At 44.4% G+C, this 21,770-nt stretch overlaps 1 protein-coding gene across 5 annotated transcripts in view; it reads left to right on the forward strand.

Moving 5' to 3' along the window:
* The window catches only part of Ccdc18 (coiled-coil domain containing 18), an 82,839-nt gene extending 79,953 nt beyond the window's left edge, over positions 1 to 2,886 (forward strand). For all 5 annotated transcript variants that reach the window (XM_070007673.1, XM_070007671.1, XM_070007675.1 and 2 more), the window contains one exon: positions 2,728 to 2,886. In XM_070007673.1, coding sequence (XP_069863774.1) covers positions 2,728 to 2,742 — 15 coding nt within the window. In that variant the 3' untranslated portion in view covers positions 2,743 to 2,886. The remainder of the gene's footprint in view (positions 1 to 2,727) is intronic.
* The last annotated feature ends 18,884 nt before the right edge of the window (positions 2,887 to 21,770 follow it).

Consider the following 21,770-nt stretch of genomic DNA (forward strand, 5'->3'; position numbering starts at 1 on the left):
AAAGTATAGAGAAAAAAAAAAAAAACACTTTTTTTTTTTTGTCCATCCTGGGGCTTGAACTCAGAGCCTAAGTGCTGTTCCTGAGATCTTTTGCTCAAGACTAATACTCTACCACTTTGAGCCACACCTTCACTTGCATTTTGAATGGTTAATTGGAGATAGGAGTCTCACGGAGCCAATAGGGGCACTGGTGACTCATGCTTGTAATCTTAGCTACTCAGGAGGCTGAGATCTGAAGAGTCCCATTCAGAGCCAGCCTGGGCAGAAAAGTCTGTGAAACTCCAATAAACCACCAAAAAATTGAAATGGTTTGGTGGCTCAAAGTGATAGCCTTAAATGAAACAGCTCAGGGACAGCACCCAGGCCATGAGTTCAACCCATGAGCGACCAAAAAAAGAAAAAAGAGAATCTTACAGGGACATTTCTGCCTGGGTTGGCTTTGAACTGCAATCCTCAGATCTCAGCCTCCTGAGTAGGTATGATTATAGGCATGAACCACTCACACCCAGCTTAGAATTTTTTTTTTTTTTTTTTGGTCAGTCATGGAGTTGAACTCTGGGCCTGGGCACTGTCCCTCAGCTCTTCAACTCAAGGCCAGTACTCTACCACTTGAGCCACAGCACCACTTCCAGTTTTCTGGTGATCAATTGAAGATAAGAAATCTCTCAGACTTTCCTGCCCAGGCTGGTTTTGAACTGTGATCCTCAGATCTCATTCTCCTGAGTAGCTAGGATTACAGGCCTGAGATACTGGGTGCACAGCTAGAAAAAAAAAAAAAACCTTTTTAATGTTTAGAAAAGGATTCAGATTTTACATGTTAAGTATAATTAACTAAATCTAAATATACTTTTACATGGTGATAGGAGATAGCAGAAAGAGAGGCAAGAGGAGTCAGGGAGACAAATGATCTTTGGGACTTTTCTACCTAGGTTGACTTCAAATTGTAATTCTAAAATTTTATGGGGCTGGGAAGGTGGCTCAGTGGTAGAGCGCTTGCCTTGCATTCATGAGGCCCTGGGTTCAATTCCTCAGTACCACATAAGCAAATAGAAAAAAGCCAGAAGTGGCGCTGTGGCTCAAGTGGTAGAGCGCTAGCCTTGAGCTGAAGAGCTGAGGGACAGCGCCCAGGCCCAGAGTTCAGGCCCCACGACCGCACCCAAAAACAAAAACAAAAAAAATAAAATAAAATTTTAGCCTCTTGAGTACTAAGATTACAGGCATGAGCCACTGGTGCCTTCCTCTTTCATATGTTTTTTGTAGTGGAATTTTAATCTAGTTGAATTTAAGAAGTGAAAACTAGAAGTACAAACAAGTCAGTACCAACTCCTAGTACTTAAAGGCTATGTCTAACTAGGTAGCTGCTATATCTCTTCACCTAATAAACTGTCTACAATTAGAGAAGTAAATATTAGTTTTAAACATGTCAATAAGGCTGAACAAAATAGTAATTTTTTTTCTTTTTGCCAGTCCTGAGGCTTGAACTCGGGGCCTGGGCACTGGCCCTGAGCTTCTTTTGCTCTACCACTTGAGCCACAGCTCCAGTTATGGCTTTTTCTGTTTATATGGTACTGAGGAATTGAACCTAGGTCTTTATGCATGTTTAACAAGCACTCTACCATTAAGCCACATTCCCAGTCAAGTATTACAAGTTTAAGAGCAGGAAACATATATGAAATAGTTAACATGGAGAGTGGGAAAATATAAACAGACCAGGGAAATCTAATAAAATTATGGCCAGCTAGTTTTGTCCTGTGGAATCTACCTGCGAAATGTAGGGCATCTGGCTTTATTTGTCCCAACTGACTGTATGCTGGAAGCAGGGTATCCTTTCTCTTTATAATGACAATTAAAATGTATGCTCACAAACTCTACAGTGTTCTCTTGGGGATAGTACTGCTTCCCAATATTGATTCCCCTTAAGCCTAAGAAAAGGAGGAGCCTCTAGGAGGAGCCTTCATATCCTTCGCCCTGAACCCTGGTGCCTCCTCCAGGCAGTCATGGGCTCAGCACTGTACTGGAGCAGTCGTTACTGTCTTTTGTTGTTTGTTGAGACTCTCTTTGTAGCCTGGACTGGCTTCAAATTCGCCATCCTCCTGCCTCAGCTTTCCAGGTGCTGAGATTATAGATATGAGTCACTACATTAGATATTATTATTGCCCCTATTTTATAGATGAGAAATTTGAGTTCTGCTCTTAACCGCTGTGAGAAGTATTTAGTGTTAACTCCCTTATTTCATGTGACAATTTGTCTTTTTGCTGTGTGTTTTAGTCAAACTGTTTTGTGGCACTAATGTCTAAATATTTTTCACATTCCCATTTTGCTTGTTATTTTCGTTTTCTTTTTTGAGTTTGGTGGTTTGCTTCTTACTCATGGCTGATGTTCTGCCACTTGAGTCTGGCTTTTTTGCTGGTTATTTGGAGATAGAGTCTCACATTTCTGTCCTGAGTTGGCTTAAACTTTGATTTTCTGATATCAGCCTCCTGAATAGGCATGAGTAACCAGATCTGGGCAGTGTTCCCTATTTTGAGCTTTAAAGTCAATTTAATTTAACCTTGTATTCATTCTTACCTTCCATCCAAACCAAAACTCCTTACTTCTTTTGTATTCTTGGTTTTGCTGACTGACTAATATTTTTCCCTCTTTATAGTCTGTTGACTATAGTGGACTGTAATACTAAATCAATATTCAAATATTTTAAATATTAATCTATTATTTGCATTTTTCTAGGGAGAAAATTTATAATTAAAAGAAGATATCAACTCGATAAGAAATGGAATTGTTGGTACAGTCCTGTGTTTACTTATTATTATGTGTAGCACATGTTGCAATACAAGCTGTTATTTTATTGCCTTTGAATAAATTTTATATTTTAATATTTTTTGCTAAGTGTATCTTAGTGGAAGTTTATCTTATTTGGTCTATAATTGGTGATTTCTTTATTTTTTTCTTAATGTATTGTTGACATACTAAACATACTAAGTAATAAAGGGCAAATAAGGAGCAAATTAAGTGCTTTGGAGGCATGGTTTAGAATATCTGCCTGCCTAGCAAGTACAAGGTCCTGAGTTCAAATTTCATAACCACCAAAAACAAACAACAACAAAAAAGTAAGGGCTAGGAAGGTGGCTCAGTGGTAGAGTGCTTGCCTTGCATTCATGAGGCCCTGGATTTGATTCCTCAATACCACATAAGCAGAACAAGCCAGAAGTGGTGCTGTGGCTTAAGTGGTAGAGTGCTCACCTTGAGCTGAAGAGCTGAGGGACAGCGCCCAGACACAGAGTTCAGGCACCATAACCTGCATGCGCGCGCACGTGCACGCGCACACACACACACACACATACACACACACACAGAGTAAATATAAAGAAGAAACTGAGAATAGAAATTAGTGATAGAAAAAAAAAGTAGAGAAAACACAGATAAAAGTTGATTTACTGGGGCTGGGGAGGTGGCTCAGTGGTAGAGTGCTTGCCTTGCATGAGGCCCTGGATTTGATTCCTCAGCACCACATAAGCAGAAAAAGCTGGAAGTGGAGCTGTGGTTCAAGTGGTAGAGTGCTAGCCTTGAGCTGAAGAGCTGAGGGACAGTGCCCAGGCCCAGAGTTCAGGCCCCACGACCAGCAAAAAAAAAAAAAAAAAAGTTGATTTACTAAAAATACTAATAAAATTGATTGAACTCTAGCAAGACTAGTCAAGAAAGAGATACTACAATTACCATTATTAAGAATAATGGCTTAGTGGTACAATGCTTGCCTAGCATACATGAAGCCCTGGGTTCAATTCTTCAGTACCACATAAACAGAAAAAGCCAGAAGTGGCGCTGTGGCTCAAGTGGTAGAGTGCTATCCTTGAGTGCAAGAAGCTCGATGACAGTACCTAGGCCCTGAGTTCAAGCCCCAGGACTATCAAAAAAAAAAAAAAAAAAAAAAAAGGAACTGTGGGCTGGTATCTCAATCCTGTAATCCTAGCAGTTCAGGAGGCTGAGATCTGAGGATTATGGTTCAAAACCAGCCCAAGCAGGAAAGTCTGTGAGATTCTTATCTCCAATGAACCACCAGAAAAACAGAAGTAGAGCTGTGGCTCAAAGAGGTAGAGCACTAGCCTTGAGCAAAAGGAACTTAGGGACAGTCCCTAAGTTCAGTCCAGTCCCCATTTTCTAGCCCTTGACTGACGACAAAAAAAAAAAAAGGAAGGGTTGAAGGCATGGTAGAATGGCAGCCAGTGAATAAAAGCATCAGGTACTGAATTTGAGTTCTAGTCTTAGAGCAAAAAAAGAAATAAGGGAAGATTATAGAATACTTGCAGACATTAATTTTGGAAATATTAAGTATATCTTTATACTGTAATTTTGTAACTTAAATGATACAGAACAATTCCTTGAACAGTACGCCTTATCAGAGCTAACACAAATGAGTGGGAAAAGTGAATAGTCTAATCTGAGAGGAATTATGTTTGCAGTTTAAAACATTCTTTCAAAGAATACTGCCAGCCAGATATTTTTGTTGGGGGGTGGCGGTCATGGGGTTTGAACTCTGAGCCCTGGGCACTGTCAAGGCTGGCTGTTTCACTACAGCCATAGCACTACTTCTGGCTTTTTTCTGCTTATGTGGTGCTGAGGAATCGAACTCAGGGCCTCATGCATGTGAGGGAAGCCTTCTATCACTGAGCCACCTTCCCAGCCCCAGCCAGATGTTTTACTGGTACATGCTAGCAAATATTGGAGGAAGAAATATCAATTAAAGAATTTTTTTCAAAAAATAAGGAGGAAAACCCAGTAGTTCATTTTATTGAGCCAACATAACTATTACATGATAATTTATAAGAATATTGCATGAAAAGACTACAGACTGGCACTACAGTTAGGGAAAAGGGTTTCTTGCTACTTCCTGCAGACTTAGACAGCCTGCTCGAGGTTTGAACTCAGGGCCTGGGCACTGTCTCTGAGCTTTTTTGATCTAGAGCTCCACTTCTAACGTTTTGGTGGTTAATCAGAGAAAACAATCTCATGGACTTGAGTCTAAAGGACCTTCCTTGCCTAGGCTGGCTTGGAACCACAACCCGCAGGTTTCAGCCTGGTTTTTTTGTTGTTTTTTTTTTCCTCCAGTCCTGGGGCTTGAACACCGCTTCTTTTGCTCAAGATTAGCACTCCACCTTTTGAGCTACAGCGCCACTTTGGCTTTTTCTGTTTAGTGGTACTAATTAATTGAACTCAGGGCTTCATAGAAAGCACTCTACCACTAAGCTAGCCATTTAGCCTCGTAAGTAGCTAATTTTACAGGCACGAGCCACTGGTGTCTGGCCAGTCCTATTTTTAATGGTTATTTTGGAGATGGAGTTTCATGGACTATTTTGCCTGAGCTGACTCTAAACCACAAGCTTCTGTGAAACTCAGCCTTTTTGGTCAAAAGGATTATAGGTTTGAGCCACCAGCAAGCACCTGGATGTCCATGAACTTATTTATTTAGTCCTTGAATTTGAACTCAGGGCTTAGGTGCTGTCCCTGAGCTTCTGTGCTCAAGGCTAGCGCTTTACCACTTGAGCCACATCTCTACTTCTGGCTTTTAAACGCAGTTTAATTGTAGATAAGAAGAGTCTCACAGACTTTCATAACCTGGCTGTCTTTGAACTGTGGTCTTCAGACCTCAGCCTTTTGAGTAGCTTTAATTATAGGCATGAGCCTGTAGCTAGGATTACAGGCCTATGCCAGAACCCAGCACAAAGTTTTACATAAAGTTACGTTATACACAAATGTTACATTTTCCTCCATCTTTGTTACCAAAGTATGTTGAAAAAAATCTATATTGAGTTTAACATTTTTTAATTCCTAATTTTTTATAGAAATCATTTGATTATAAGAAATTGTATATCATAATTAACAGTATTCATAGGATTCATTGTGATATTTTCATACATCGTACATGATGCCCATATATTCTTCTTCTGCCTCCTTCCCTCTAGGTTACCCTTCCCCAGCAGCTTTCCCAACCCCTAGAATCCATCTTCTGCTTTTAGGTGCTTTCTACTCTCAGTTTTTGATTTTCTGAGTGCATTTTAGGATACACCTGCAGGTAATATAAGTAGCCACTAGAGGGCACCAGACACATACATAATGACAAGCTCCTTTATGTCTCTTAACTATTCAATTGGTCAAGAGTTCTTGGTAAGGGCTGGGAAGGTGGCTCAGTGGTAGAGCGCTTGCCTTGCATGCCTGAGGCTCTGGGTTCGATTCCTCAGCACCACATAAGCAAAAAGAAAAAAGCTGGAAGTGGTGCTGTGGCTCAAGTGGTAGAGCGCTAGCCTTGAGCTGAAGAGCTGAGGGACAGCGCCCAGGCCCAGAGTTCAGGCCCCACGACCGACAAAAAAGAAAAAAAAAAGAAACAAAGCCAGCCTGAGCAGGAAAGTCCATGAGACTCATCTCCAGTTAACCACCAGAAAACTGGATGTTGCACTGTGGTTCAAGTGGTAGAGTGCTAGCCTTGAGCTGAAGAGCTCAGGAACAACACCCCGGCCGAGAGTTCAGCCCCATGACTGACCAAAAGAAAAAAAAAAAAATCTTCCTTCTGTAGGTCAACTAAACCATAAATAATGGCATTTATTAAGTTTAACTGGTGAGCCAATTAAACTTTCTGAAGAATCCCAGACCTATGTCAATTCATGATAATAAAAAGCATTTCATCTTAGAAGAATCCTGGCCAATTTCTTTTTTTTGGGGTCCGGTCATGGGGCCTGAACTCTGGGCCTGGGCACTGTCCCTCAGCTCTTCAGATCAAGGCTAGCGCTCTACCATTTGAGCCACAGTGCCACTTCCGGCTTTTTTCTTTTTGCTTATGTAGTGCTGAGGAATCGAACCCAGGGTCTCAGGCATGCAAGGCAAGCGCTCTACCACTGAGCCACCTTCTCAGCACCTCCTGGCCAATTTCTATATTGTGCTTAGACTTTTTCCTCCCAAGACTGGGACTCAAACTTGGTATGTGATACTTTCATTCACTGGTTGGTACTCCACTACCTGAGCCACAACTCCAACCCCATTAGAACATTTTTCAACCCAAAGGAATAGTGTATTTGAGCCCTCCCAGATATTTCTCAGGCCCCAATCCCACATTCATGGACAATGGAATTGTGATTTATTATGTTAACAATGATACTTTACTGTGTATTAGGGCTATGTGAAATTCTGTATTAACTTCTTTAATCCTGTCAGGTCTTTCTGCCTATCAGGAAACTGAGGACCTAATTTGTAGTTGACCTTTAAGAAGTGAACATGCTTTGTGGTATGTAAATTATATACTAATCTTATACATTCCTACTGCCAACAACCCAGCCTTATCTCATTTTTTCCTTACATATTTCCCCTGCTAACCTCTTACATTATGGCTCCATGGTGAACTACATTTCTCAGTGTTGGCAAACTCACTCAGTGCCTTTTCTTTAAATCTAGGCTAGGCCTTTAACGTTCGTCTCCCAGTAGCATGCACCAAGAGTGACAGGTTTTTTGTTTATTTTGTTTTTTGTCAGTTGTGGGGCTTGAACTCTGGGCCTGGGCACTGTCTCTCAGCTCTTCAGCTTATGGCTGGTGCTCTACCACTTGAACCACAGCGCTACTTCCGGTTTTCTGGTGGTTTATTGGAGATAAGAGTCTCATGGACTTTCCTGCCCGGGCTGGCATTGAATCATGATCCTCAGAGCGCAGCCTCCTGAGTAGCTAGGATTACAGGTGTGAGCCACCAGTGCCTGGCTAAGTGACATGGTATTTGAAAGAGCCTTAAGGAGGCTTTATAGATATTTTTGTGCTATTGGGATCCCTGAACAACTATATAAGAGCTCTGCCACTTCAGTGCGCACGTAAAAGAGCAACAAATGGGGCTGAGAAGGTGGCTCAGTAGGTGGCTCAGTGGTAGAGTATTTGCCTTGCATGCATGAGGCCCTGGGTTCGATTCCTCAGCACCACATAAGCAGGAAAAGCCAGAAGTGTGGCACTGTTGCTCTAGTGTCGTAGAGCGCTAGCCTTGAGCTGAAGAGCTGAAGGACAGCACCCAGGTCCAGAATTCAAACCCCATGACTGACAAAAAAAAAAAAAGCAACAAATAAAGGCTATGGAAAAGGAAATGCCCTGAAGCTGCATGGAGAAGAGAAGTAGGAAAAAAAGAGATTGAAAAAGAAAGACTTAGTCCAGCAGTTCTAATATGTCAGTTGAGTCAAGATGATAGAATTATGAACAAATTAGTAAGCTAATTAAATGAAATAATTGAATGATCATATCCCAGAATACCCTATCCAAGCTTCCTCTCACTTTAAGATGGTGTTTCTCAAGGTCTGGCGTGAAGACCACCTATATCAGAATAGCCTGGTGTGTTTATTTGGATGAGAACATTTAGTCCAACCCCCAAATCTCCAGGGAAATACAGGAAATCAACATCTTTAACTTCCCCAGTTGATACACAGGCTCCAAAAAGTAGGGGTTTTGATATTTATAAGATTATGTCTTTGTTGTTTTTTATGTCCCTCCCTCATGGTAAAACCCCTGCTTTCACTATATATGATGTTGGTATATGTGGAGAGGAAGGGAAAAAACAAATCGTTAAAACAGGGATACAGGAGGACATTGCAACAATAAATGTACAAGTCGTTATGTTGATAAACTTTACAACTTTGGGGCGGGGGGGACAGGAGGGAGGATGCAAAGGGATGGAAGGGGAAACAAAGGAGGAGGCTACAATGCTGCTACAATGCTTGATAAGAAATGAACTCATTATCTTGCCCATATAATTGTAACCCCTCTGTACAATATTTTCACAATAAAAAAAGATATATACTCATTACCTTACTTATGTAACTTTAACCCTCTGTACAATGAAATTTTTTTTTGGGGGGGGGGGTCCGGCCGTGGGGCCTGAACTCTGGGCCTGGGCGCTGAGAGCTGGCCCTCAGCTCTTCAGCTCAAGGCTAGCACTCTACCACTTGAGCCACAGTGCCACTTCTGGCTTTTTTCTTTCTGCTTATGTGGTGCTGAGGAATTGAAACCAGGGCCTCATGCATGCAAGGCAAGCACTCTACCACTGAGCCACCTTCCCAGCCCTGTATAATGAAATTTTAAAAAATAAAAAACAAAACTAAAACTAAAAAAAAAAAAAGAAAAAAAAAGTAGGGGTTTTCTTTTTGGTTTTGTCAGTTGTAGAGCTTGAACTCTGGGCCTGGGCATTGTCCTGAGCTCTTCAGCTCAAGGCCAGAGCTCTACCACTTGAACCACAGCACCACTTGCAGTTTTCCAGTGATTAATTGGAGATAAAGAGTATCACAAAGCCGGGCGCTGGTGGCTCACGCCTGTAATCCTAGCTACACAGGAGGCTGAGATCTGAGGATCGTGGTTCAAAGCCAGCCCGGGCAGGAGAGACTGTGAGACTCCTATCTCCAATAAACCACCAGAAAACCGGAAGTGGCGCTGTAGCTCAAGTGGTAGAGGGCTCGCCTTGAGCTGAAGAGCTGAGGGACAGCGCCCAGGCCCAGAGTTCAAGCCCCACGACCGACAAAAAAAAAAAAAAAAAAAAAAGAGTATCACAGACTTTCCTGCCCAGGCTGGCTTTGAACCGTGATTCTCAGATCTCAACCTACTGAGTAGCTAGGTTTACAGGCATGAGCCACTGGCACCCAGGTCTATTCTCCTTTTTAACAAACCACTGCCCTATTCCTGGGAGTTTGACCTTGCTGTTGCTCAAATACTGGACCAAAATTCTAGATCAAAGACTTTTTTCCCCTCACCTATCCAATTCTGTCCCACCTAGTTTAGATCTACCTTATCTTTAGGGTCTCTGGTGGTAAGGTGCTTATGTTCCAGATAAAGAAACTCATGCCTGGAGCTGGGAAGGTGGCTCAGTGGCAGAGCGCTTGCCTTGCATGCCTGAGGCCCTGGGTTCAATTCCTCAGCACCACATAAGCAAAAAGAAAAAAGCTGGAAGTGGCGCTGTGGCTCAAGTGGTAGAGTACTAGCCTTGAGCTGAAGAGTTATTAGCTATACTAATTCAAGTTCTCCGGTTCTGTAGGCCAGCCATGTCATCTCTCATCCTTAACAGATCACAATGAGAACTTTAGAAATTTATATAATTAAATACAGGGACCTAAGACTGATGGCTTTGTCAGTTTGGAGGTTGTTAGAGAACTCAAATCAATTTTAGGAGTATGGTAAAACAATTTTGCAATAGTTTGAAAGAATCATAATCCAGTGCTGCTGAAAGCAGCTTCCTGTATGGCTACCAGATAACCAATATGTGCTACTATGCCCAGCTATTGATTGAAATGGATTGGGTCTTGTGAACTTTTTGCTCTAGTTAGCCTCAAACAGTAATCCTCCCAATCTCTACATCCCAAGGAGCTAGGATTATAAGCATGAGCTGCTAGTGCCTGGCCAAGTGTTAAAAGATTTTTATTAAGGTAGAAAAGACTAAGGATATTCACAGGTTTGAGGAGAAACAACCAGTATAGAAGGAAAACGTTGGTAACAATGTATGTATTGAGAAGGTAAGGTAAGTCATAAGAGAGGAATACTATAAAATAAGATCCCAGAGAAAACTAAAGGTATTTCAGTTTTCTGTTATTGCAGAACAAATTATCCCTGACTTCTCAACCATTCAGGGGCTCAGAAATTAGGACAGGACCTGGTGGGCAATTCTTCTGTCCCATGTGATACCATATGGGATCATTTGTTAGAAGATGGTTTAGCTGGAAAAAGTCCAAGATTGCTTCATTCACGTGTCTGATAGCTGGCAGGAGTATCAGGAAAGTTGTGCTCATCTGAGAATGTCAACTAGAATAGCCTAAGTGGCCTTTCCCAGGGTAGCCTCAGGGTGACTGGCCTACTTATATGGTGACTCAGGCTTCTAGAGTAAAAATGTTCCAAAGGCCATAGGCAGAAACTGACTTCTTAGGGCTTTGTCTCTTAGGGCATAGAATGCCACTTCTGATTAATTCTAATGATCAAACAAGTGAACTCAGTGACCCAGTCCAGATTTCCATGAGGGGGAATTAGACCACATTTATTGGCAAGAGGAGAATCAAAGGATTACATTCATTGTTAATCTGCTCCAGATCTTATCTGCTGGGTAAGATCAGAGAACATACAGGAGGCTTGCTTGGAACATGAAAAGAAACCACCTCTGCTATGCTAAATGCTGGAGTACACAGAGTTTTGTCCTCAACTCTTATCTAGTTTGTCTTCTAGATTAACTCATCTGTCCTATTGCCTCAAAGAACTTTGTATACCTTCATGCTTTTCAGTCTCTTGCCTGAATTCTACACTTACATATCTGAAATGCCTACTCATCATATCCACTTCAGTGTATAATAAACATCTAAAATTAACATTAGCAGCAGGGTGCTAGTGGCTTACTCCTATAAATCCTAGTTACTCAGGAAGCTGAGATCTGAGAATCAAAAGTTTGGGGTCAATCCAGACAGTAAAATCCACAAGACTCTTATCTCCAACTAATCAAGAAGCCAGAAGGGGAAGCATGGCTTTGAGTGGTAGAGCGCTAGCACTAGCCATGAGTGAAAAAATTGATCCTTAAAGCCTTGAGTTCAAGTACCAGTACTGGCTAAAAAACAAATAACATGAACAAAAGCACACGATTATATTTCTCTTCCACACAAAATCTAATTACTCCCAACCTTCCTCATCTTAATAAATGACACAAATCCATACTCCATCACTCAGGACATGTGCTTATGTGCCACCGGTGTTGACTCTTTTCCTTGTATAGCACATTCAGTCCATCAATAAATACCTACCTCAGATAAGTCTCGAAGGTTCCAACTTCCAAAATCTACCTTGAGTTTAGGCTCTTCCCTCCATCTCTGTTGCTGTCACCATGTCCTAGGAGCCTTCCTGTTACATTCTCCAGCCCTCACTTCCCTTCCCCTGCCCCCTTAGCCGCTGGAGCAAGCTTTTTAAACTCTCCATCAGGAGAAATAGATTTGTGGGTTTACCTCCCACTTCCTCTATTTTCCAGCAAGAATAAAAGTCTCCTTTACTATTCAATTGGTGCTTAGAGGTGTTACTGGTTCCACAAATCCAAGAGGAGGAAAAGGACCCTGTCTGGGCTAAAAAGTTGGTAACAGATTTGCACTGTTCCCCATTTTTAATGAATAAGGTGTGAGCCCCAATGGGCTAGAGTTTATCACAATGGAGGTATCACAAGTGGAGGAACACTCAGAAGATTGCTTTTGATTTTTCTGTTTGTTTGTTTCTGGTATCCTCCACTATGAGTAAGGCAGGTACACCTGCTCCGAAGTCAGACTACCAGGGACACTCAAGCCCTGGAGAGATCTGCTTTAGGGAAACTGAGAGATGAGATCTCCATTGTGAGGTGCTTCCAGCTTTTAGTCTCACTTCTAGAAGGGTAAAATAAATCTGTGCTATGAGACTGGCCCTTCAGGGTTTTTTTGGTTTGTTTGGTTGGTTGAGTTTTTTCCCCCCCTCAGTTTTTTTCTAGGATATTGTAAAGACCCTCCAGCCCTTGGAAGCTCACTTTGGATCCCTGCTGCAAGCATGAAGCTCCTGACAAAATTAAAGTGTAATTCAAAAAAAAACTGTAATTTGGGGCTGGGAAGGTGGCTCAGTGGTAGAGGGCTTGCCTTGCATGCATGAGACCCTGGGTTCGATTCCTCAGCACCACATAAGTAAAAAGAAAAAAGCTGGAAGTGGCACTGTGGCTCAAGTGGTAGAGCACTAGCCTTGAGCTGAAGAGCTGAGAAACAGTGCCCAGGCCCAGAGTTCAGGCCCACGACAGGACCCCCCCCAAAAAAAAAAAAAAAAACAAACAAACTGTAATTTGAGCCTGGTGCTGGTGGCTCTTGCCTGTAATCCTAGCTACTCAGGAGGTTGTGATCTGAGGAGCGCAGTTCAAAGCCGGTCTGGGCAGGAAAAAATTCTATGAGTTAATCTCCAATTAAACACCAGAAAACCAGAAGTGGCGCTATGGCTCAAGTGGTAGAGCACTTGCCTTGAACTGAAAAGATCAGGGACAGTGCCTAGGCCTGGGTTCAAGCCCCATGACCAACAACAAAAAAAATTCTTAATATATTAATTTGCAGGTGCTGGTGGTGGTTTACTGTAATCCTAGCTACTTAAGAAGCTGAGATCTGAGGGTCATAATTCAAAGCCTGGCACGAATGTCTTCGAGACTCATCTCGAATATACTACAAAAAAAGTTGGAAGTGGAGTGTGGCTAGAGTTTTAGCCTTGAGCAGAAAACCTCAGGGATAGAGTCCAAACCTGGAGTTCAAGCCCCAGGACCAGCACACACAAAAATTTTAATTTGGATTAGTTTTCCTTAATTGAACAAATGTTTTTCAGCAGTAATAATTACTTTGTACAGAAATTAGATATTGCTTACATATTTGTTGATTTTCCTTTAAGCAAGTGAGTGATTGACTTGAAGCTGGAGTGAGATTGGTTGGCACCATGGGGAACTTAATTTTCTTCATGATAACATAAACACTTATAGCTTATTCATTATATGAATAAGCTTCATTATATCCACATCTTCATTATATCTAAAGCAAGACATCATTATTGACTTCATATTTGATATTCTGATATTTTGTTGTTGTTGTTGCTCTTTTGTTTTTTTGGTGGTCCTGAGGCTTGAACTCTGGGCTGGGTGCTTTCCCTGAATTTCTTTTGCTCAAGGTTAGCACTCTACCACTTGAGCCACATCTAGCTTTTTCTGTGATTTAACTGGAGATAAAAGTCTCACAGACTTTCCTGCCTTGTCTGGCTTCGAACCAGGATCCTCAGATCTCAGCCTCCTGAGCTACGATACAGGTCTGAGCCACCAGTGCCTGGCTCTGATATGTTTTTTTGGAGCATAAATTCATCACCTCGGTTATGTTTTATGTATAAAACATTCCCACAGCAACAAGAAAAATGAATATAAGTAGTACCTTATGCATGAAAAATGATCTGCCAATTCTATAGTAATTGTAGAATAAAAAACTTCCTATCAGCCAGGAAAGAGAGGTGTGATGGCTCCTCCTAGACACTCAAGAGGCTGAATTTTTTTTTTTTTTGGTAGGTCGTGGGGCTTGAACTCTGGGCCTGGGCGCTGTCCCTCAGCTCTTCAGCTCAAGGCGAGCGCTCTACCACTTGAGCTACAGCGCCACTTCCGGCTTTTTACTTATGTGGTGCTGAGGAATCGAACCCAGGGCCTCGAGCATGCAAGGCAAGTGCTCTACCACTGAGCCACCTTCCCAGCCCATAATAATGTTTTCAATCGCCGAGGTTCTGACAGCTCTATATAGTTGTTTTTTTTTTTGTCGGTCATGGGGCTTGAACTCAGGGCGTAGGCGTTGTCCCTCAGCTCTTCAGCTCAAGGCGAGCGCTCTACCACTTGAGCTACAGCGCCACTTCCATGTGAGAGTCTTATCTCCAATTAACCACCAAAAAGTAAGAAGCAGATCTGTGGCTCAAGTGGTAAAGCACAAGCCTGAAGCACAAAAGATTAGAGACGGTGCCCAGACTTTGAGTTCAAATGCCAAGACTGGCAAAAAAAAAAAAAAAAAAAAAGGATTCTTCTATATTTCTGATCTATTACAATGGCCATAGTTTAGTTTTGGTGAAGATGATGATAGGTTAATGATGAACAATGTAACCTAGATTTGAGAACAATATAGGTTTCTACCACTTTGCCTGAAATTTAGCCATAATTAAGCCACTTACTATGAGATACTCCAAAAAAAAAATACTATAATTGGTCAATTAATCTCATTGTGGTCAGTACTGTCCTACCCATCTCATAAAGTTAAATCTCATTTGTTATTAGATCATTATAAAGACTGACAACTGTAACTTACTTTTCCCTTTATATTCTAATAAGATACTTTGAGACAGACATACTTTGTTGCATTTGGTACAAATTAATGTTGGTATCAAAACCAGCATGTCCTGTGTGTGAGCCTGACTGGGAAAAGAGCTCCACTGTGGTTACCAGAACACGCCAGGTGGACTGCTTGGCAGACTCAGCCTGTTCTTTCCCCAGTGTTCATTTACAGTGATGAAAACAAGCCAAGTGGCTGGGGAATTCAGCCTGAAAAGAGGCTTTTCCCTCCCAAGGGACAAATTTGATTTTATGTTGTGTCTCCTATTATAAAATAATGGCTGTGCTCCAAATCAGTACTTCAGGGTAATTCCTTTAAAATGGTTCTCACTTTCCTCCATAATTCTGCTTTCTTCATTTCATGGAGTATGTCTCTCTGGCTTCTTCCCCTCCTAGATCCTTTCTCATTGCACCTGCTCTAACTTCCTGCAACAGGAATCTTCTCATCAATTCTTTCCACTTAAAATCCAAACTTTATATGCTAGGTTTAAGAAAATAAGGTCAGGTGGGGCTGGGAAGGTGGCTCAATGGTAGAGTACTTGCCTTGCATGCATGAGGCCTTGGGTTTGATTCCTCAGCACCACATATGCAGAAAAAGGCAGAAGTGGCCCTGTAGCTCAAGTGGTAGAGTGCTAGCCTTGAGCTGACGAGCTGAGGGACAGTCGCCAGGCCCAGAGGTCAGGCCCCATGACTGACATAAAAAAATAAGATCAGCCTTTTTACAATTCACTATGCCGTGTGTTTTATTTTGTAGCACCAGTTCTAATACTGAAAGTATAAATTGTGTAAATATTTTTAAAAGAGCCAGGCGCTGGTGGCTCATGCCTGTAATCCTAGTTATTTGGGATATTTGAGGCTTGAGGTTCAAAGCTAGCCTGGAGAAGGAACGTCAATGAGACTTTAAAAAAATTGCTGTTATTGTAAAAGTGATGTATAGAGGGGTTACAGTTACATTAAGTAAGGTACAGAGTACATTTCATTTTGGACAATGTCACCCCTTCCCATGCACTCTCCCACTTTTTCCCTCCATAAGACTTTTTTTTGCTGGTCCTAGGGCTGGAATTCTGGGCCTGGACCCTGTCCCTGAGCTCTTCAGCCCAAGGCACGCACTCTACCACTTGAGCCACAGCGCCACTTCCAGTTTTCTGGTGGTTAATTGGAGATAAGAGTCTCACAGACGTTCCCGCCCTGGCTGGCTTTGAACCATAATTCTCAGATCTCAATCATCTGAGTAGCTAAGATTACAGGTGTGAGCCACTGGCACTCAGCTTCCTTCATGAGGCTTTTAATCTCCTATTAATGACCAAAAATTTGGAACTGGAGCTGTGGCTCAAATGGTAGAGTACCAACTTTGAGTGAAAAAGCTAAGGAATAATACCCAGGCCCTGAGTTTAAGTACTCACCTGCACATGTGCATGCACACGCAGGTACGTGCACACACATGCACACACAACTTTCAAGGTTCTAGTTTATTTTACAGTATTCATTTGCAATTTTTTTTTTTTTTTGTCAGTTGTAGGGCTTGAACTCTAGGCCTGGGCGCTGTCCCTGAGCTCTTCAGCTCAAGGCTAGCGCTCTACCACTTGAGCCACAGTGCCACTACTGGTTTTCTGGTGGTTAATTGGAGATAAGAGTCTCACAGACTTTCCTTCCCTGGGCTGGCTTTGAGCTGAGATCTCAGATCCTCCTGAGTAGTTAGGATTACAGGTTTGAGCCACCAGTGCCTAACTCATTTGCAAATTTGATTCCATGAAAGTGACTTATCATGTTGCTTTGTATGAAAGCTCTGCGAATGGACATTAAAATGTTGAAATGTCCTCACTAGAGATAAAGAAATGTCCACTTTGTATATGTACATTATTAAAGATGCAACTTCTACAGCTGGGCTGGGATGTAGCTCAGTAGCAAAGCGCTTGTCTAGCAAGTATACAATATCCTTGGTTCCATCCCAAATACCAAAATAGAAGACAAATGCAGTTAAAAAGAAAACAGAGGGGCTGGGAAGGTGGCTCAGTGGTAGAGCGCTTGCCTTGCATGCCTGAGGCTCTGGGTTCGATTCCTCAGCACCACATAAGCAAAAAGAAAAAGCCGGAAGTGGCGCTGTGGCTCAAGCGGTAGAGCGCTAGCCTTGAGCTGAAGAGCTGAGGGACAGCGCCCAGGCCCAGAGTTCAGGCCCCACGACTGGACCCCAAAAAAAAAAAAAAAAGAAAGAAAGAAAGAAAACAGAGGGCTGGGAAGGTGGCTCAGTGGTAGAATGCTTGCCTTGCATGCTTGAGGCCCTGGGTTTGATTCCTTAGCACCACATAAGCAGAAAAGGCTGGAAGTGGCGCTGTGACTCAAGTGGTAGAGCGCTAGTCTTGAGCTGAAGAGCTGAGGGACAACGCACCTGCCCAGAGTTTAGTCCTACGACCAATAAAAAAAAAAAAAAAAAAACAGAGCCGGGTGCCAATGGCTCATGCCTGTAATCCTAGCTACTCAGGAGGCTGAGATCTGAGAATTGCGGTTCAAAGCCAGCCTGGGCAGGAAAATCTGTGAGACTCATCTCCAATAAACTACAGAAAACAGGAAGTGGTGCTGTGGCTCAAGTGGTAGAGAGCTCGCCTTGAGCTAAAGAGCACAGGGACAGCACCCAGGCCCAGAGTTCAAGCCCCACAACCGATGAAAAAAAGAAAACACAAACCAACCCTTGGGATGGGAATGTGGCTTAGCAGTAGAGTGCTTATCCAGCATGCATGAAGCCCTGGATTCAATTCCTAAGTACCACATAAACAGTAAAAGCTGGAAGTGGCGCTGTGACTCAAGTAGTAGAGTGCTAGACTAGACCCTGAGTTCAAGCCCCGGGAACGGCAAAAATAAAATAAGAAGAGGGTTTCTGGGCTTAGAGTTCTCGAGCTGCAAGGTCTAGGGGCCTCTTGTGGTGATGGCCTCCTTGCTGGCAGAGCACAAGGTAGGGCAGAGCATCACATTGCCAGAGACAGGGAAACCGCCTGTGCAGTGGGTGTGTGCCTGAGTTCCCTTCCTTTGTATAAAGCCACAGCAGTCACTCATGACAACTCTACTCCAACAGCTTTAATTCTTATCCTGTGGCAAACTCCCCACTTCTGAACACCATAACTGAATTGAGTTTCCACTCTCTCCGAATCGGGGACCCTCAAACCATATCCAAACCACAACAAATAGCAGCTCTGATGTGGAAGGTCCTCCATTGTGCTGGGGGGCCTGTGACACCACAATCATGGCCCTGCTACACTGTGTCCCCTTCAGCTTACTGTTTAGATGCCAAGTCTCATCACAGTGCCCTGCACATAGGAGACCTGCTGAGTAAACAGATAAATAGGTAAACAGTTCCCGCTTCCTCACAAGAGCATGCCCAAGCTTACCTGCTGGAGAAAAGTGCCAGAGAATGGAAAAGAAGGCCTTTCTAAATCTGGTGGCAGCCAGTTGGTTACCAAACTATGTGAGTCTAGCCCAAATCCATAAAGCCACCTACCCAATCCACAGCTGACTTAGGAGCTGCTCAACTAATATAGACACTCCTAAGAAATAATACACAGCTATTTTTTTTTTTTTTGTCTTGGGGCTTGAATTGAGGGCCTGGGTGCTGTCTCTGAGTTCTTTTGCTCAAGGCTAGTGCTCTACCCCTTTGAGCCACATCTCTACTTCTGGTTTTCTGGAGTATAACTAGAAATAGGTGTCTCAGACTTTTCTGCCTGGACCGGCTTTGAACCATGATCCCCACATCTCAAGCCTCCAGAGTGTTTAGGTAGGATTACAGGGTTGAGCCACCAGCACCTGGCAAGGCAGCATTTTACTTTTTATTTTTGCCGGTCGTGGGGCCTGAACTCTGGCCCTGGGCGCTGTCCCTCAGCTCAAGGTAAACGTTTTACCACTTGAGCCACACTGCCACTTGCAGCTTTTTTTCTGCTAATGTGGTGCTGAGGAATCAAACCCAGGGCCTCATGCATGCAAGGCAAACACTCTACCACTGAGCTACTTTCCCAGCCCCAGAAGCAGCGTTTTAATGGCAAGAAAAAGCTGATACAATATCTATGGGTCAGTGATTACCAGAGTTTTGCTAACTAAAACTTCGATGTATTGCTCAAGGATTCTTTTTACAAGCCCTACTGTGAACATGAGTACATTTGTAACTTAGAAAAAGTAATCTTTCTCATAGCCTCTAGTGTGCTAAAATTAGTATAACATTTTAAAAACTAGATGAACCTTTTTAAAAAGGATGCTAGGTGTGGTAGTGCATGTCTGTAATGTCAGCACTTGAGAGGTAGAGGAAGGAGAATTCATTTGGGGCCAGCCTGAGCTGCATGGCAAGACTTAAAAAAAAACCAAAAAACAAAAAACCAAGTCTGTGCTAGCTAGTGCCTTATGTCTAACCCTAGCTACTGAGGAGGATGAGTTTGGAAATTGTGGTTTAAAGTCAGCCTGGGTAGGAAAATCCATTAAGATTCTTTTTTTTTTTTGTCGGTCGTGGGGCTTGAACTCTGGGCCTGGGCGTTGTCCCTCAGCTCTTCAGCTCAAGGCGAGCGCTCTACCACTTGAGCTACAGCGCCACTTCCGGTTTTCTGGTGGTTTATTGGAGATAGGAGTCTCGCGGTCTCTCCTGCCCGGGCTGGCTTTGAACCGCGATCCTCAGATCTCAGCCTCCTGAGTAGCTAGGATTACAGGCGTGAGCCACCAGCGCCCGGCAAGATTCTTTTCTCTAATTAAGCAGCAAAAAGCTGAAAGTGGAGGTTAGGTTTTTTAAAAAGAGCTTGCCCAGTAAGAATCACACCACTCACCACACCACGCACGTGGTATTCAGGTAAGGGTAGGTTTATTCATCGTTCTGGCTAGCACCAGGCCATGTTGGCTCTCCAAGCTGTGGGGAAAGACCTGGGAAAGAGAGCGTCAGGGTCTGGGCTAAGCCTTATCTAGAGTATGGGCGGAGAAAGGTGTGACCACAACTAATTCAGATGTGACCTCAGCAGATGCAGATGTGACCTCTCTCAGGTGTGCCAGTTGCCTAGGTAATGCAGGTACTAGGTGGAAACTTTGCTGCTAGGAGGATGGAGTCTGCTCACCATCCAGGAACCGACCTTACAGAGGTATGGCTCATGTGGTAGGACACAAGCCTAAAGCAAAAGAAGCTACAGGATAGAATCTAGACCCTGAGTTCACACGCACACTAAGTCTATTTAAAATACCTGTAAGGATTGGTACATTAAATTTCAGCCATATTACATGTGTTTTATTACTGAAGACGACCCGGATCTGACAAACACTAGCACTACATAGTACTTTCTAATAATAAAAAAAAAAAAATCTGGGGAGGGGGGGGAAGGGAGGGGTGAGGATGGGATGGAAAGGGGAAACAAAGGAGGAGGCTACAATGCTTGATAAGAAATGTACTCATTATCTTGCCCATGTAATTGTAACCCCTCTGTACAGTATTTTCACAATAAAAAAAATAAATAAATAAAAAAAGATCTCAGGGTGGGAATGTGGTTTAGTGATAATGCTTGCCTAGAATGCATGAATCCCTGGGTTCGATTCCCCTGTACCACATACACAGAAAAAGCCGGAAGCGCTGTGGTTCTGGTGAGTTCAAGGACAGTGCCCAGGCCCTGAGTTCAAGCCCCACGAAAAAGTAGCCATCAAGTATTCTGGAGAAAATGTTAACTGAAAAAATAATGTAGGACTGGGCTAGGCCCGCTTGGCTCTCCAAGTGCAACTAAAATACAACGTGATAGGCTGTGTCTTGGAAAGCACTCCAAATAAGCCGCGTGGCATCTACAACATGAAGGCCAAAGGACTCTGGTGAACTTGAGTGCCCGACGGATTGAAGTGGTTTACCCTTTTACAACACCCCATCCAGACACGTAGTCCCTGCTTCCACGTGGCAGCACGGAACAAACTTCGTTTGTGGAAAAATGCAGCTAGGGAAGGAACCGGAAACCGTTGCCGGTCCTCGTCGCCGGAGGCCCGACGAACCCCGGGGTTTCCTCTCTCCCGAGGCGGCGGGACGGGGCGCCCGGGGCGGCCGAGCGGGAACCTCCGGCCCGCCGCGGGGTCTGAGCTCCGGCTTCCGGCCCGGCCCGCGGCGGCGACCGGCCTCCCACCCCTCCGTGCATCGGAGGAAGTGGGCGGAGGGCCGCCGCCCGGTCCCACGCGCCTGGCTCTTCCCCTCCAAAGCTGCACCCCACAAGCGAGAGCGGGCCTCAGGCCGCCCAGCGTCGGTCGGGGCGGTCAGGGGACATCAAGAAGGATCTGGCGACACGCGTCCGCGCCTTTGTCCCCACTCGCGGGCCCGGGAGGGCGGAGACCAGTCACTCGGGCCTTCGCACCTTTCCTTGGGCCTGGCGCCCAGCTGCAGAGCAGCTCCGTGACGGGGGCGCGGGCCGGGCCGTAGGCCCCCGAACATCGGGCGGGGCCGCGGCCGGCGTGTGTGGGCGGTTCCCGCCGGCGCGGGTGGGGGCAGAGCCGCCGCCACACCCGGAAATCAGTCCGGGAGGGAGGGGACGAGACTTCCGGTGGCGCAAAGCGTGTCGGGAGCGGCTTCCAGCAAACCTGTCCTCTCCGGTCTCCGGAGAGGCCGCCGTTGCTGCTGCTTCGCCTTTCACGACGTGCGTTCGGCTAAACGGCCGCAGCGACCGACACTACGGTTCCTCCGGGCTTGGCTCTGTCCGTATTCGTCCCCACGCGGCCGCCGGGGTTCTAGCGACGGCCGCGGCCGACATGTTGTGAGGCGGCGGCGCGGGTGTCTGGAGGATGGTTTGGCGGCGGCGGCGGCGGCAACGGCTGCTGGCGGCGGCGGCGGCGGCGGCGGCGACTCCGGTTCTGTAGAGCCGAGTCCACTGGGTGTCCCCCCGGTACCGCGGCCAGGCCGGGAGCTCCGGACCTTGCCTCTGTC

This window comes from Dipodomys merriami, unplaced genomic scaffold (genome assembly GCF_024711535.1).
Source record: "Dipodomys merriami isolate MVZ:Mamm:240054 unplaced genomic scaffold, mDipMer1.0.p SCAF_7, whole genome shotgun sequence".
Lineage (NCBI taxonomy): Eukaryota > Metazoa > Chordata > Mammalia > Rodentia > Heteromyidae > Dipodomys > Dipodomys merriami.